The sequence below is a fragment of the Suricata suricatta genome, chromosome 10 (assembly GCF_006229205.1).
Source record: "Suricata suricatta isolate VVHF042 chromosome 10, meerkat_22Aug2017_6uvM2_HiC, whole genome shotgun sequence".
Lineage (NCBI taxonomy): Eukaryota > Metazoa > Chordata > Mammalia > Carnivora > Herpestidae > Suricata > Suricata suricatta.
This window is the reverse complement of record NC_043709.1, coordinates 111080683-111098459: the sequence shown is the minus strand read 5'-3', so window position 1 is coordinate 111098459 and position 17777 is coordinate 111080683. Positions and strand designations below refer to the sequence as shown.

At 37.9% G+C, this 17777-nt stretch overlaps 1 protein-coding gene across 1 annotated transcript in view; it reads left to right on the top strand.

The window, feature by feature from the left end:
* The window catches only part of PARD3 (par-3 family cell polarity regulator), a 524039-nt gene that overhangs the window by 284515 nt on the left and 221747 nt on the right, over positions 1-17777 (top strand). Inside the window, exons 13-15 of the mRNA XM_029955571.1 lie at positions 3325-3513; positions 4822-4992; positions 13615-13765. Of these exons, the coding sequence (XP_029811431.1) occupies positions 3325-3513; positions 4822-4992; positions 13615-13765 (511 nt within the window). The remainder of the gene's footprint in view (positions 1-3324; positions 3514-4821; positions 4993-13614; positions 13766-17777) is intronic.

Here is a 17777-nt window from a genome sequence, read left to right as displayed (position 1 = left end):
ATATCTTAATATATTGAAGTCCAGAGATGACTCTGCTCATGATTATTTTTCAACTACTTAAGATAATCAACTTTTATTTCTTCTCTTATAGATCTACACATTTTTTTTTAGATTAAACCAGGATCAAAGGGACCTGTGAGCCAGCTGTTTCCCACAGCTGTCTGTTGTCTGGGGAAGAAAGGAACCTGACTGGGCCTTGGTGCTGCATATTTGTGGCTATTTTTCTGTCTCATTTCAAATATAAGTGTGCATCTTTTCTCCTGTTCTGAGGATAATGGGAAAGCAAATAGCTTTCATAGTGCCCATCCAGCAGGTTTCTTACCTCTAACATGCTAAGCAATAATGCCACTTTGACTACTAGGTAAGGGAAAAAATGATAGGTTGCATCAATGCAAAAAAAATCACTTGGAATGTTCATAGTGTGTACATGAGGGACATGATATGTACTTGAGTGACATGGTCACTTACAAATGGCTTGAGAGGCAAATTAAAGAAAACACATTTGTTGTGTTTTGTTGAAAGAATTCTACTCAAGAAACGGTTGTAAAATATAGAATCTGAATGGAAACAATCAAGATGATAGAAAATTAGTTGTTCCTTTGTGTCAGAATGAAGAGATCTCCATATTAGAAGACTTCATAAAAAGTTCTCTGTAATATAGTGGCATTTAAAATGGTTTTGAAGAGCAAATTTTTTTAAACATTTTGCTGCCAGAAAATTAAGTTCTAAACGCTGGCATTAATTTCAGTCTTATGTCAAGAGCCAAATGGATTAATAATGAAACATCAAAGGAAAGTACAATCTCTCACTTAAATGTTTTTAATGATAGTAATGACTTAACACTTGATAAGAAAGCTGAAAAAGAATATTATTCCCATCCTGCAGTTTTCATAATAAATGAAACTTTCCTGTGGAGAAAATAGGCTCCTTTAAGACAGGTTCAGAGTAGGGCATGTCAGGAAATGATTCCAACTTGATTAAAATTTTTTTTCATATATTCAGTCAGCTCCTTATCTTGATTTTTCAAGTAGAAAAATAAATGAGAATTTTAAGCCTTAGTAAAACATTATGGAAATGTAAAAATCAGTAAACATTAAAAAGCCAAACTGAAGATCTAAATCAGTAAATGACAATTAAGAAACTTCTAGATTTGAGTCAAGCAGATGTATGCAATGATCAGACCTAAATGCCCAGCTAAAAACTATCTTGGGTTTTTTATGTCTTTTCAAATGCAACTTTTCTAGGAATATAAATGCTGGTTCTGTTTCAGAAAGTATGTTTTGAAGTAATTCTGAAGGAGACTATGGTGTGTTTTGATGCCCTTTTGTATTTCAGATATCACCGTTTATTTATACATTGTTTTTATAACATTTTATATTGAGATAGCCATATTAATGCACACCACTTCATTTCTTAGTGCCTTTTAGTTGATTTTAATCCTCTGAATAAAAAGCTTCTAATGCAAAGTAGATATATTAGAATTAACATGGTAAATAGGTGCTATGATATCAATATTTTGATATGAGTATTTGATATATTTTTTCTCCCCAATAATACATTGGTTTTATTTGAGCTATAATTATTGTCTGGAAATGTTTTAAATATAAATATTTTTATAATGAGCAGGCTTAGATTTGATTTTGACTTTGACATTGAAATGTATTTGCTTTTGTATAGTGAACATAGCAATTGCCTGTATCTTTTCAAGTTGTTCTTATTTTGCATTTTTTATAGTTTTCCTATTTTAACACATTAGTGATTTTATTTTATTTTTTTTGAAACATACCTTGTCCTGGTAACTATGTGGTTGCCTTTTGCAAAGATGGCAAAAAGAATGCCTTACTATAAAATGATAACATTGGATATTAGTAAGTTAAAAATGTTACTTTACAAATAATATTATTATGGATTTGGGGATTTAAAAAACATATCTTTTGCATTATGCTACTCTAAAAAATAATCTTTTATTGATAAATGCTGTACTTAAAAATTATTGCGTATAGTGGATATGTTAGATCCTCAAATTAAAAAAAATTATTATTATGTTTTGGTTGTTATTAGAAAAATTAAAAATAATTTTTGAGACCCAGAAAAAGGTTGAAGTCTACCCACATTACTTTGCAACAAGTTACTTTCCTGGGTGTGACTGAGTAGTTTTTACAAGCACACTTTAAAGGATGCATTATATAGTCTAGCCTAATTAACGTATCATTAGATATTTAACCAGTTTTCAATTACAATTTGACTAGGTGGATAGTGGAGAAATATTCCAAAATTGGAAAACGAGAAGCAGAAATGTGTTGTAGGACTGGTTGAGGCAGTTAGCGGTGATTTGAAGACTCTGTGCCACATGACTGTTATGTGGTTGAAAATACTAATTTTTGAAAGAGAATTCAGTCCTTACCGTTGTGAAGATGACCAGTGTAGACATATAAGGGGTTAAAGTCTTAGTCAGGGTGAGTTTACGGCAGAGAAATCAGGAGACAGCCTGCTCCGTCTCTGGCCTACAGTGGTTTTAGTGACCGAACACACCGCCTCCCTGTGGTCCATCAGGTTATGCTCTCAGCTTTCATGTCCTCTTGTGTTAAGGGAGATGGGCGCAGATCTGTGTGACTTCTGTGTGTTGTGTTCTGGAACAGTCGTCTTGGGCAGTGATGACTACAGTTAGGAAATCAGAGCGTGCATATACAACTAATTAATTAAGCCAGATTGCTGTAGTATGTGTGGTACAGTGCTGGGGAAGGCTTCTCTCTAATGTTGTTTCTGCCTCACAGATGTTGAAGGTTAAAGCTCTCCAGTGGCTCTCTGAAAATGAATACCTTTTTCTGCTGACTCCGTATCATCAGAACTTATTATTATTTGTGAAAAAAGTGATATACCATTAGTGAACATTAAACTGTTAATAACATCAAAAATTCCTCATGAATAAAAGGACGAATGAGTTACATTTATTTGTTTTGATTCCTGCTGTTACTGTTTTCCTCTTGTGGTTTAGGATATATAAACAGACCAAAAAAAAAAAGTATCCCAAATTCCAGGAGTCTATATATCTTCAGTCTTCAGCTGTATTTTTCCCTACTTTGCTCAGAATCTGGTTTAAGTTTGTTTCAATATTGAAACAAGTGCCACATGAAAATATTAACAGCTGGTTCCAGGAATCATCTGGAAGGGGTGCAGACGCACTGTTAGCATGGATCTTGTCATGGAACTTTGCTGGAAATACTGTGCTTGAGGATTATAGACTGCTCATTAGCAGTCTTTAAAAACAGCTATGAGAAAGGAGCATTGGAATATAATGTGCCGTGCAATTGTGTTTCCTACTAGAAAGCAGAAGATGAGGATATTGTTCTCACACCTGATGGCACCAGGGAATTTCTGACGTTTGAAGTTCCACTTAATGATTCAGGATCAGCGGGTCTTGGTGTCAGTGTCAAAGGTAACCGGTCCAAAGAGAACCATGCAGATTTGGGAATCTTCGTCAAGTCCATTATTAATGGAGGAGCAGCATCTAAAGTAAGCAGATGTTAACTTTACCCAGCTTCTGTGCATTAACAGAAATATTTAACTACAACCCTATTCCCATTTGGAAACATATATACAGCCTGGGGGTGGATTACTTTCTTTTCTGCGGCCTGTGAATTCAACTGGCAAAAGACAGATGAACAGAACATGTTTACAAATTTTATTGATGTTAATATTAAAAATTTTTCCACATACAGGGGCTCTACAGAAGAGATAGGAAATCCAAAGCAATGGTTAGACTCAGAAACTTAGATACCATCTTAGCAAAGGGCAATGGATTGTGGAGCGGTGGGTAGACGAGGAAGAGCGGGTTGGGCTTTGGGGCAGTACATTGTGAGACGGCAAAGATATGGCAGAAACTAGTGGAAGATAAGGTTTATTTTGTACAGTCCATTTTGTAGGCTGACTAATCTCAGTGTTGTCTCTGTTTTTGGTGATGTGGGCCATTTTTTTTTTTACTGGCTTAAGAGAGGAGAGGAGACATCCTCATAAGAGGAACTCTATCCCCTGCATTTAGCCAGAAAAGGGAACAGCAGAGAGCTCCTTCTCCATCTGCCATTTTTCAGTTGCCTTCAGCTCAAAATAGTCCTTATGCCAAAATGGTGTGTTTTGGAGTGTCATATTCAGATACCCTGTAACACTCACCAAATGCCTTTGGTTTTCTTCACAATAGCCCATGTGTGATCAAACTAATAAAAATCTCAGTAATCTCTCATTTGGGTATGAAATTCGGAGCTTCAAGTCTCCATTTTTTTGTCTCACAGAATTTATAACCCATAGTTGTAATTGAAAGAAGGTATTATGTGTGAAGACTTAGCTTAGGTTTTGGCACAGAGCTGTCCTGCAGTAAAGCCCATCTCCCCCCTCCCCTGCCCACGGATCACCTACACTGTTCCCCAGGCCAGAGAACGTTTCCTGGCTATTTGTTAAGGGGGCACCTCTCTGCAATTTTTTAACAGCCTTGAGCTTTTTCTTGTCTTGGATTGTAAGTAACCTCTATGGGTGTCTCTGTAAGCAAGAAAGTAATCACTTTGTGTCCTTTGAATTAGTATGCTATTTTGGTAAACAGATTATGATAATGACTTGATTTACGAATGTATAAATGATTGAAATAGACACAGGCTGCAGTGGCTGCTTAGACATTATTGTGCTCATGTTCAATTGGGCATAATCCATTACGATTAAAGCCCCCTTTTTATCTCGCTTGTTTTTATTTTTTATTTTTTTTAACTAAAGAGAAAGCAACTTTTTTATAACAGTCTATTTAATAGCACTTATTTCTACCTGTTTTCTTCCCAGGATGGAAGGCTTCGGGTGAATGATCAACTGATAGCAGTGAATGGAGAATCCCTGTTGGGCAAGACAAACCAAGATGCCATGGAAACCCTCCGAAGGTCTATGTCCACTGAAGGGAACAAGCGAGGAATGATCCAGCTCATTGTTGCGAGGCGAATAAGCAAGTGCAATGAGGTAAAGTGTAAAGAATAAAAAGACAGAAGACTCTAGCATTTGAAATTGTAATAAGACTAAGTTTTTGTCCTAATATTGGACAAAACATGGTAGGTTCTGGGACTTTACTTCAAAATACTATCAATTATCTTTACTCTCTTTATTGTAATGTCTGTGGACTATGATTTGTTCTCTTAATTATGTGATCAAAATATTCCTAAGTGTGCATTTATATTTCTACCTCCAATTCAACAAATAACACTGGGATCTTAAAAGCACCTTTAGTGGGTTCTCTTCTTAAAAACAGGGCCATACCTTCCTGCTGGGAGCCAACAGTTTCTCTTCTGTTCCAGAGTGTTGTACCTAGGAGAGAGAAACAATGAAACAATGGTTTGTTCATGTGCTTACCTAAAATAGGATGCTTCGTTCAAAGTCCCTGAAAGGAGAGAGTCTCTTCGCTTGTGAAATTGTCAAAATTGTGACATCTATTCACCAGTGTCACCTTTCTCCTTTACTACAGGGTCGAGTATTTTCCCCTTGACCGCATGCAGGCTTTTTGAGTGCTATCTATTGCACAGTGCCATGGCCAGCTCTTAACACATGCAGCAAGTGTGTGGCGAGGAGTGAGTAGGAAGAATATCCTCTCTTGAAAGTTACGATCATGTTTTCCCAAATTGTAAAAATATACTAAGTAGAAACATACTTTCTTGCGTAATGGGGCGTTTGACAATTTAAAAGAAATCATATATTGATGTGATTATATTAGAACCTAAGAAAAAGGTTCATAAATCTATTATAAATTATGGGCCATCTCTAGGAAATAGGAGGGAGCTGAGAATTTATAGAGCAAATCTTGTTTTAAAAAAAAGTAGAGTTTGTTTTTGTTTTTAATCAATGTTCAACTCCCCACACTTTTAAATCAAGCAAAATGAAATGCCTATGAAATCATAGAAACTGAAAATTATATCTAAATCATTTAAGTGTTTTTCTTAATTTGACAACCTAGGTTATATATATATGAAATGAGCTATTCAGGTTGGTTGAGAACTCGTGCCATCCCGGAATACATTCCTATTTTGCAATGAAAGTTGAGTATTCAATGTAGAGGTGACCTTGGTTATTGCCTATTGTTTCTTTATTATTTTTATTTTTCAAGTGGAAAATTTGTTAACAGTAATAAATGAATTGATTTCTGTAGCAAGGGATCAACGAACCGTAACTTAAAATCTAGGAGTAGAAAACCGTGCCATAAAAAAATTCACTTTCATAAGATAAATATAAATGCTAATCCCTCAGCATAGGCTACTGGAATGGTTTTCTTGAAATGCAGAGTTTGTATTTGTTGCCAAAAATTATTAACTGATTTTTTAAATATAAGGCCTGTAGAGTCACCTGGGTGACTTAGCGGGTTAAGTGTCTGAGGCTGGATTTCAGCTCAGGTCATGATTTTATGGCTTGTGGGTTCGAGTCCTGCACTGGGTCCTGTGCTGGCAGTACAGAGCCTGCTTGGGACTCTGTCTCCCTCTCTCTCTTCCCCTCCCCTGTTTGCTCTCTTTCTCTCAAAATAAGTAAACATTTTTAAAAAATTAAAAAAAATACAAGTCCTGTAATGTACTAAATGAAAATTCTCCACAGTAAGTTCACAGGCATTTGTTCTTTCTCGGGTCTTTTTCTAAACCTGAAGACCCTCTGGTTCGCAGGATGGTACTCTTCCAGCAGACATTTATTGAGTATCTATCTATCTGCTATATGCAGGAAGTGTGTTAGGTCCCTGGCATATGGCAGTGAATAAGAACAGTGCTCCTTCTCTCCTAGAACTTAAATTCTGCTGCAGAATATATCATATGCTCAGTCCCTTTTAAAAGTTAGAATTTGTAACATCTTCTCAAAGTTTTCCTTCACAGATGAACTTTGGGTGTTCTAGGGGCACTTAACACATATGAAAATTACTAAGACCAGCATCCTGAATACAGACGCGCTCTCCTCTGAGTCAGATGATTCCCCGTTGTTCCCCAAGCAGCAGCAGAGCAAACCTGTACCAGCCTGAAAATGTTTTGATAAAAGCTCTGATTTTATTCCCTGTTGTCCTGTAAAACACATGAAATTGGAATCCCACTGAAATATCTCTGTCTCATTCACTTCTGCATATGAATTTATGTGAATGAAATGATTTAAGTAAGGGAACAGCTGCAATAGACAGTAATAGACTTTAATATTCAATATTCCTTATGGTATCATTTTCATACATTGCTGGTGATTACTATTTCATAGGAGAGTATAAGCTTATAAAACAATTATATCAAAAAAACCTTATCCTGAGTGCAGTGCTTTCTTTGTAATACTACCGAGAAGCCTTTTGTACTGACAGGATTTTTAACTAGAGAATTATATGAAGACAGAATAGCTCAGTTCAGCTTCCCATAAGGCATAGACATGATTTTGCTGCTGTTGTACTTATATTATATATTACCTTTGGAAAAACATCTCTCTGAGTTACAAGAGAGCATGTGTAAATTGTGTTAGAGTAAATATTGATATAAGCATACGATGTCTTGTCATGAATGAACCTCAAGCCAAAATAATGTGCTTTGAGTTCTCTCCTTTTGGGTCTATTGGTTAGCCATGGGGTCTGGTCTTTGACAATATCACAAAATTATATTTTACTAACTCATCATTAAATCAGGGGTTTGCATACTTAATTTCAAGCCAGAGAAGATAAGAATTTACGAAAGAACATTGTACTTTGTCACATCTTTCCTTGCTCTTTTCTTATATGAATGAAGGGTCGTATATTATCTTAATACTGTTTTTCAAAAATTATTTACCAAGTATCCACTCTGGTATCATCTTCTCCTGAGTCCCACTGAACAGCACACTGGAGATGTTCTCTGGAAGAGATTTCTCAGTCTCTGTTCTTGGCCTTGCAGGAAACTTGGAACAGCTCCCATCTTGAATCATTTCCTAACCTGCTTTCCCCATTTTCTTCCTCCTTCACACTGGATCTTCTCTCTCCTTTGAGGTTCATTTCTTTTCTGCCTGTTCTTTTATTGTTAGTATTTCTCAACGCTTTCCCCGGGCTATCGCTTCTTCCTCCACACATGCTCCCTGGGACATCTTCCGGTACCACCGATGCTGTGATGGTTCTTGTAACCCTGTCTCCAGCTCTGAGTTCTATTCCAGTTCCAGATCCCTCTGTCTAACTGCCCATGGAGATACCTGCTGGCTCATTGCTCAGGCACCTCATTCAGCAGGTGCCCCCAGCCCTGCGGGTTTCCTCCGCCCTGTCTTGCCTCCCCGCACCCTGCGAACCACACCACTGTCCTGTCAGTTGTAGAAGATGGTGAAGGGGGACTACTCTTGACCTCCCAAACACATTTCCTATCTCTATAGCCTCTGCTTCCAGAACCTCTCTCTCCTCACCCACTCTTCTCCAGCCACTCTGCTGTTGCCCCACTTCAGGCCCCGCCGTCTTGCTGGGGTTGGTGCTGCAGCCTCCGCAGGGATTTCTCCCTTGGTCCGTTCTCCACACTGCAGTGAGGCATGTTTTTCCACAAAATGAATTGTTCACATCACTCCTGGCTGATATCCCTTTGGGAGGTTTTCAGCCTGTCTAGGACAAGTGCCAGGCTCCATCACACAGCCCACCAAGACAGGCAGAAACTGTCCCTGTGCAGTTTGCTTGAGCTACTCAGCACTCCTTGCACTTTTTCAGACACATGATATACACTCTTGCCTCAAGGTTTTTCCCATGAGCCTATTCTGGTCCTTGTCCTTGCAAAAAAAAGCCTTTAGATTGTAGTTTCTCTCACTGGGGTGTTTCTGGGGTCCGAGCACTTACCTTCGTCTAGCAGCATGTATGCTGTCATGCTTTTCCCTTTTGGTTTTCTTTCATGAGGCCAGTAAACCCTGAGAGGGCTGGGGTGTCGTCCGTCTGCCGTGCTCCTGTCTCTCCCATCACTGAGGCCCAAGCCAGAGCAGACACCTAAGCATGAGCTGAATGAGAAGGGACGTGATCCTGCAGAGTCTTGTGTTTTTAGAAGAAGAGACAACATGGGCATCTGGTGGCTCAGTTGGTCAAGAGTCTGGTTTGATTTCAGCTCATGTCATCAAGCCCCGCCTTGGGCTCCACACTGAAAAGTGGAGCCTGCTTGAGATTTTCTCTCTCCTTCTGCCCCTCTCCTGCTCGTACTCTCTCTGTCTTTGTCTAAAATACAAAAAATGAAAGAAAAGAAAAGATAACTTAGTTAATATTAGAGACTGAAGTTCTAAAAAATAAACAACAAAAAACCATCAGGCATGGTAACCAAATTAATATTTTGGCAGTGATTTTGAATTTTCTTTGCTTTCCTTAGATCTAATGTTCTTACTTAAGTACATGTAAAACATCTCATAAGCCATAATTGTTTCTTTAGAAAAAAGAGGGAGAGAGAGAAATGACTTCCCCTTGTTTTGTGCTCCTGATTGGTGGATTGACGTTTCCGGAGACAAATTTTGCAAGTCCTGACATTCTTTTCCATTGGAAAAAATACATAAAGCAAGAGGCAGAAACACTGGGTATCATCACAAAGGACACATTTGTTGAGGACTTAGGAGCAGAAATGGGAGTAAATACGTGACATCATCCCTTGAGGATTGAAAATAGCCTGTGTGTGATAATTCTGCTGATTGTAGATGTCCCAAGGAAATTCATATTTGTAGAATTACTGCAGTCTAACATAGCTTACAGTCATCTCGTTACATCATACAAAGCCTTGCATGCCAAGAGTGGGACCAGGGGAGCCTTGTCTTAGACCCCGTGCGGAAGGATCGAGTCATCAGGGACTACTTTAAAATGAGTTCTCTCTGTAGGTTTAATCCTCTTAGAATTAGAAAGCTATATTAGGATAGGAAGGGGCCTAAGGTATCATTTATGGTTCTCTTCACTTTATATATTAAGAAATAAATGCAGAGAGGTCAAACGATTTGCTTACTGGCTGCAAGGCTAAGGTAGTGGCAAAGTAATTTAGAAGCAAGGTGCCCATCCGTCTTACACATGTGAGTGAGCCTAATTAATTGTGATTGTGTTGTTCAGGCACTTTGTATTCTGCTTGTGTTAGGAAGCAGCATGCAATAAAAGCATGGGCTTTAGCACCAGACCTTTCCTTACATTCTGGGTGGTCCAGTGACTGGTGGGGTGACTTGGGGAGCTTACATTACCACTCTGATCCTTGCCTTTGCCCACTAGGGGGTAAGGAGGAGCTGAAATGCTGTCCTGACTGAAGCAAAGCCTAAAAGGGACCCTAAAGCTCTGGCCACTCTTCTGCAAAATTCACGCCAGTCTTTTTATTCATTGTTTTGTGTTTATCTGACCTTTGGATGTTAGTACTTTCCACAATACAGAATTGTAATCTAGGCTCAATTTCTTTTAATTTCAACATTGTACTGTGCCCTTAGGTTTAGGCTTGCTTCCGCATGGCCTAGCATGTATAAATCTCCAAAGCATCTTGAGGAAAATATGAGTCATTCACTTGGAAATGAATTTATTCACCCAGTTATTCACCCAGTACCTGTTCTTTGCCAGGCATTGGGGATAAAACAGAATAAGCCCATAAATACTGAAATATCAAATAATAAGATTGTGCCAGTTACTAACTAGAGCCCAGTCTTAAGTTTGATGCAGGAAATTAGGGCCATATCTATGACAGGTTTTCTATGCTTATAGTTGAGATGGTGGGATACATTTTTATGTGAAAGACCTCATTTGACCCACTAATGCTTACCTACAGCAACATGAGAATTTACGAAACTTACCCACAGAAATTATATTAGCTTTTTAAAAGAAGCCAAGATTTTAACTTTTCCTAAGAAAGGTAGTCCAAGTATATAATGAAAAGCACATTCATTGGACAATATCCAGTTTCTTTGTTATTAAATAGCATTTGTTATTTTCTGATTATAAAAGCAATATATCGTCGTTTGGATATCTTATCTAAGAGTACTACATTTTACATTGTTTTTCAGTATTGGGGTAATTCCTAATTTTATGCCTTTGTAAATGAAGTCATAATATTGATTCGCATGAATCTTTATTATTCACTTAGCTTATTATTTTGTGAGGACAGTGACCACAAAGTGAAATAAATGTCTGGGTCAAGGACGGAAGCTGTGTTTTGACCTGCAGTAGACATGTCTGTATTACTTTAGAGAATGACCTGTTTCCGCTCCTACACAATATGAGTTCTCTTACTGCGACCAAGAGCTAATTGTTTCTTTAAGGAATGGAAAGGCTTTCCTGTTTCACTAGAGATGGAGCTGAAGAAGGTCCAACACAACTACCCCTACTCAGGACTGAATTAAGTTGGATTGAAGAACATCTTTGCACGTTGAACAACAAGTTACAAAGGGAAAACTGCAGATCTCTTATTTGCATCTCTTCCTCTAGTGAAGTTTGATTTGGATAAGGGTTGTAGGTAAGGGGACTTGTAGGGCCTGGGAGCAGCCCAGATTGTGGACCCCTCTGAGCTGTTCCTCAAGACCGCCTTGCTCTCTGCCTGTCTGTGCTGCTGTCAGGCCACAGTGGAGCAATTCTCCTTCTCAAACTGCTCTCTCACAACAACAACAAACTCATCAGAAGATTTAAAACAAAACCTCGCACCCTGATCAGGTTTTTATTTAAAGAAATTAAAAGGCATTGTATCCTCTGTTAAATATTTATGTAGGAGGCTATTGATGTCTTCATTTAAATCTGTCTTTTGAGATGTAAATCAGACATGGTTGGGGGGTCAGGCACATGAAGACTCTTTCCCATGAAATGTTCAAGGATGAGGTTCTTTCTGAACAGGCACTTTACTGTTTTGTTTTTCTCTAGAAAGCCTGCATGTGCCATTTTTTAAATGGAATTTTTATTTGATTTCCTAAAATTCTAAAATAGCCTCTTAGATTATTTAGGGATTTCTCATGAATGATTTACAAAGATTTTACCATCTAGAAGACTGTAGTTGTGTGGTTCAATGAAATGCATCTGTTAAGCAAATATGAGAGTATGTTGTTTTTCTTATGATCAAATAAATTATACAGCACGCAATTCTTGTACAGAGACTTGTATAGCAAGTCTCTTTAATATAAGTGCTCATTTAAAATTTTCAAACATGCTTGTTCTTAAAGGCATAGGGTATTGACTTTTGTTTTTGTTTTCACCTCCTCAAAGTACCTTGGAATTTAAGTACAGTATTTTTTTTGGAAAATGTTCTTTTACTTTTTTACATCAGAGACCTTGAATACTTAATTTACTTTTCTGTAAAGCTGTCAGTTGTAATCTGCAATTTAAAAAAAAGCTAATAAAACAAATCCTCATTTCACAATTTAAATCTTATTGAGTCTAATTCACTAGCGCTGCGAGTTGATTATTCTCCTGCAGTTTGACGTGCCTCCAATTGTAATTGTGTTGACCCTTCAATGCATTAAATCTCCCCAGTGCTTATCAAACTGGGAGAGATAAGTCTACAATTCAGAACTTCATTAAATATCTCATTTATATTAAACAGATGATAGCTTCTAACAGAAATAATAATTTGTTCAGATGAAGGAATCACAACCACTGTGGTTTCATCTGTTTGGAATGTGCAAACTCTCTCCCTCTTTGCCGTGCTGTGCTGCTCCCCCCAGAACCTTCCCCACCAAGCCCTCTTTGTCTCTGGCTGCAAGCCAGCACCAGGCGTCACGCGATATTAGTCCACGGGGTTAACCTCAGAGCCCACATTTGGACGACTGCAGTTAAGTGTGCTTTGTTTTTCCTCGAAGCAGATTTGTTTCAAGGCCTTATGAACATAGGTTCCTTATTCGTATTATTTTTGTGAAGAATCTGACATAGGAGGTACAGCTGTTTTAAAGAATGCCACATACTGTTCTCATTCATGGTGATAAAAATTGACCTATATTCTTTGCTTAGTAGATTGTGTTTGTAACATACACATCTTTGCTTCATTAGAATATTTGGTCCATACTTCGATAGTGTTTGTCTACTGTCAGCGTGGTTTTTCTCAGTTACTTACTGAGAAATAAATATATTTAAGATTATCGTAAGAGAATAGAATCATTTTTTCCAAATTTCTAGCAGAAGATATTTAGGTTCAGTGACTTGTTAAAGACACCTGAGCTCACAAGTGGTCTTGAGGTCTGTAGCACAGACAGTAATTCTCCTAGCACACGCAGAGATGTGTGCTAATTGTTAGGTGTATTTACCTACCATACGTCTAAAATGTGTAGCTGAGTTCTGGCTTCCATTCTGTTAAAGCACACTTGGTGCAGAGCAACATCCCATAAAGAATTCTGAATTAAACCATAACTTAAATTGACTTCAACAGATACTAACAGTCAAATTGAAAAAATAAGCAGCAAAATAAGTTTAACAAAAAGCTTTTAATATACATATTTTTCCTCCAATGGCTGCAATCTGACAGAACTTCATGGGAGGCACAGTGTAAAGTGGCACAGAAAGTTGGTCATTAGGCAGAGCTGTCATCACAAATTATTTTGGTACAGGGTGAAAAGTTCTAGTTCATTTGGTACCCAGTTGGATACAGGCCTTGGGCAAGTTGTTATAATTCCCCCATGCTGCTAATGGGCCTCCAGTACTGATTTTCTCTTGCCCCGTTTTCTCTATAGCTGAAGTCACCTGGGAGCCCCTCTGGACCTGAACTGCCCATTGAAACAGTATTGGATGATCGAGAACGAAGGATCTCCCATTCCCTCTACAGTGGGATTGAGGGGCTCGATGAATCACCCACGAGAAATGCTGCACTCAGTAGGATAATGGGTGAGTCAGGTAAAACTGTTTATCACATCTTATTTTTATGCTTTCCTGGTTCACTGGGAGGTTATTAATGTAATATTAATGTAAAGGAGGCCCATGTTTTCAAGAGGAAAAAGAGTAGGTTCATTATAACCATCCAGGAAGTGTTAATGTGAGGAGAGTAAATCAATACATTGATTTTGTTAAGTGAATTTTAGATCCTCTAACGTGTGGGGCGAAAAAGAGAAGCAAGGGGTCACATGGTAATATTGTTAGTGATCAAGATATTCTTAGCTTGCTTGAGATAAGAAATGAAGCCAGGTTTTAGGGAGAAGTCAGCATGGAGTAGTGTAGGGCAAGAAGGATTCAAAAGTTGTAGATCTCCCCCAGCATCACTGTTTAGAGGGAGAGGAATAACTACATATCTACATGCTTGCACGTATATGAAATATTCGCATTTATTTGGTTTGTACTTAATAGGATGTTACCATTTTTTAATTGCATCTTTCCTTTTTCAAAGCCCTCATTTTAAAATCTGGAAGCTAGTTTTTTGCATCCTTTGTTTAGATGCTCCACCGTGCTGTCTGCACGGCCCCAGTGGGTAATGAGGTCATTAGCACTTGCTCTGCAGTGGCTCAGCTTTCTACTAACAGATTCAGTTAATAAAGACTTGCTTTGCCACAGGAGTGGTTGGATTTACTGAGTTGCTCATCTTGGGATTAACTTGTGAGAGTTCTCAAATTTAAAACCTAAGAAGCTGTTTTGATTAAAATAGCACCTGACATAAAACACTTTTATTACTGGTATGTTTCACAAGGCTCCAAAGTAAAACCCTAAATTTAACTCCCTTTGATACATTTAATGAAGATTTAATACAATTCAGGTTTCCATTATGAAGCTTCATTGGAACAAGAATTTATCTCATTCATCAGTGGACGTTTCTGGAAAGCCTGCTATTGACAAGACATTTGTGTATATACTTTTGCTCTAGATACAAAAATGAGTAAGACACAGTTCTGTCTACAAAGAACCCTGATCTGGGCAGGACAAGAAAATCACATAAACATGGCTAATAGAATTTTCTGTTCTTCCTTTAGACCTTCTGGCTTCCTAGTTTGGAAAAAATGCTAAATCCTCTATTTCTTATTCTGTTGCACATGGAACTTAGACCTGCCAGCCCTCTGATTTTACTTTTCTTTTTGCCAACTTGGCATAATGGAAGTAGGGGAAGGATACTAAAAACCATTCTATACCTGATCATTGGCATACACTGTACATAGTTCACCACATTACTCTTTGCTGGTTAATGATCGCTCTTTTCACTGCTGTGGAATTTTCCATATTTTCTTGGTTTTGGTGTAAAACTTTACCTTTGTTAAATACTTTCTCATTGATGTCAATTCAGAGCCTTGAGAGGGAAAGAGAGTGCATGTGTCCCTGGATCTGTGTGCATACAAAGTGATTCGCTGTAATTTCCCCTTTATTATAGGAACATAGGACTTGCCATACTGAATCAGACCATTGGTCCACCAGTTCCTGTAACCTGCGTCCTGCCTCCAACCCCTGATGCTTCAGAGGAAGGCGAAAAACTAAAACTTAAAAAACCAAAAAGCCCCAAAATTCACCTAGTGACCTTTTGAAATGTTGTACATAGGGGCTGAGGATTCCTTCATTTACTTCGTAGTCTGTTTGCCCTGATTTTGTTAGCTGTGGCTTCATCAGTCACTTCAGTTTGCATTATTGTTGTTCCCCCACCCTCTGCTAGAGATGGAATGGACTTTTCAGACTCCAGATGCTTTCCCTTGGGCAGAAACATCCCTCCCAGCTGTGTGCCCTGCCATGTGCTGTGTGTGCCCTTTGTGGGCGGGGGTCGCAGACCCTTTACCCTCTGATGATAGGCCGAGTCAATGTTGAATGATTTGGATGTTTTCTTAAGATAGTTTGTACATATTGTACTGGAAACTAGGGATCCTGTGGAGTTCTACCCTGAGAAATGAACATGTGTAACCTGTTTCCGCATCTTGAGTTCTTGCAAATTTGAGAATTCCTGTCTTCATCAGCCCCTACTCCAATATCAGTGACCCTAAGAAACAAATAGTTTGCTAAGTCAGTTCCCACTTAAAGTTAAAAATCTTACAAAAGATGTTAGCTACAAGAAAATGCCAAAACAAGGTGCTAAATAGAAGATATTAGGGCACTGAATTCTATTAACCTAAAGCAATAGCACTAATATGTACTGATTTGCACAGTATCTAGATACATGGAGCTTCTCGGGTAGCTCTCGTGTGGTTCCGGGTTGTCTTCTGTGTGTTTAGAATAAGTCCTATGTACACATTGGTGGAAGTGGTGGTATTTACTTCATGATCTGCTAAGATTCAACTAGAGCTTTGTATTGAAATTCCAGCTTATTACTTTAAGAAATGACTAATTCTATGCAAGTAGGGTGAATTTTTACCTAGAAAAATCATCATGTGAGACTCTAGACCAAAAGGAGCATTGAAGCTTTCTAACTCAATTCTGTGGGAACACATCTCAGGAGAGAAGCTTTGAAAAAAATAGATCAAAATAGGAAGAGATGTTAGACTTGGAAGGATGTCAGGGGTCATCAGCCACACTTTTCCACTTAGCAGATAGAGGAACAGTCACAAGATCCCATGGTGATTTTTTATTTTCTGTTGTTTTTGGTTATTTCCTGTTTCTAAAAGTAGACCTCTCTGGGGAATACTGAGACCACACAATAAGTATTAGTGACATCCATTCTTTATTAACATCAATTTATAAATATCTACATCTTTAAGCAAAAGATACTAGACAGCTTCCAGTATCTGTTCTAGTCTGGCAAACAAAATGATCTAAAAACCACAACCTCATCTTTGAAAGTAGCCTTAGGACTCATCTACTCCAACTGAATTATCTTCTATTCAGAAGAATTAGGGATCAGAAAAATTAAGTGGCAAATCTGGAGGCACGAGATTTCTGTTGCTAAATCAAAGGATGTGTGTTTTTATGAGTCCCAAGTCCCACACTACTTCAACCTTGATCGGTCTCCCCTTGCCTTTAGTCAGGTCAAACAGACTACTTGTGACTAAGGCAAGATCCAAATGTCTTCTGTATGGACCTACTTGCCACTATCATGGATACTCATCAAAAAGAAATCTCTAGAGATACTACCTAGGATTTCCTTGTTATAAAAGCCTTAAACTTTTTTCTTTCTATACAAATTGCTAGACTATCTTACCTAATAATCACAAAACAATAACAGGCATGGTTAATTTCACCAACACACTTCCCCAAATTCATCACAAGTTAACAATTGGAGACATAGAACCTTAATTTTTTTTCCAAATATTAGTCTGAAGAAATCTTCTCTTTAAAGCAAACCCCAAATCTGGTGTATTCATTTTAGAATTTAATCTCAGTAGTTTTTATATTCATACATGTGTGGTGAGTTTAAAAATACTTTTGTTCAGCATGTTTTTATCGTGTTAGAAATTCAACACGGAAAAATGGAACATTAATGTTTTTATTGTGAGTCAGGTCACTGAAAAACTTTTCATCTGTTTCTAGTGTCATGAATGGTGTTGCCTTCTATGTAAATATACCAATGAATAAATGTTTAGTGAACCATCATTCTGTATCTCATTGTTTCACTCTTCTTTAAGATATGGACTGGTGTGAATTTTATTTTGTAGTTTGTCGCTTAACTAGTTGAGGAAGGAGGAATATTTATCCATCTAAAATCAGATCACAGGCTTCTCAGGTCACTCTTGGAAGGTTTTGCGTTGATGATGTGCCCTGTAGTAGCACACATCATTAAGAGGTATTGTTTAGGTGAAGTTTGCTAAACATGTAGTTAGATAATTGAGTTATCCATTACTCCCTGTATATTCCTGCCTCCAGGTTCGAAAACTATAATTCCTGCCAAGCATGTTAAGAAGTGGGAAATTGATGAAAAATGGGAATTCTCAAATCTTTTCAAATATTAGCTCCCAGAATCATGGGTGAGAGAACAAAGCTAAATTGTTTTCTTATTATT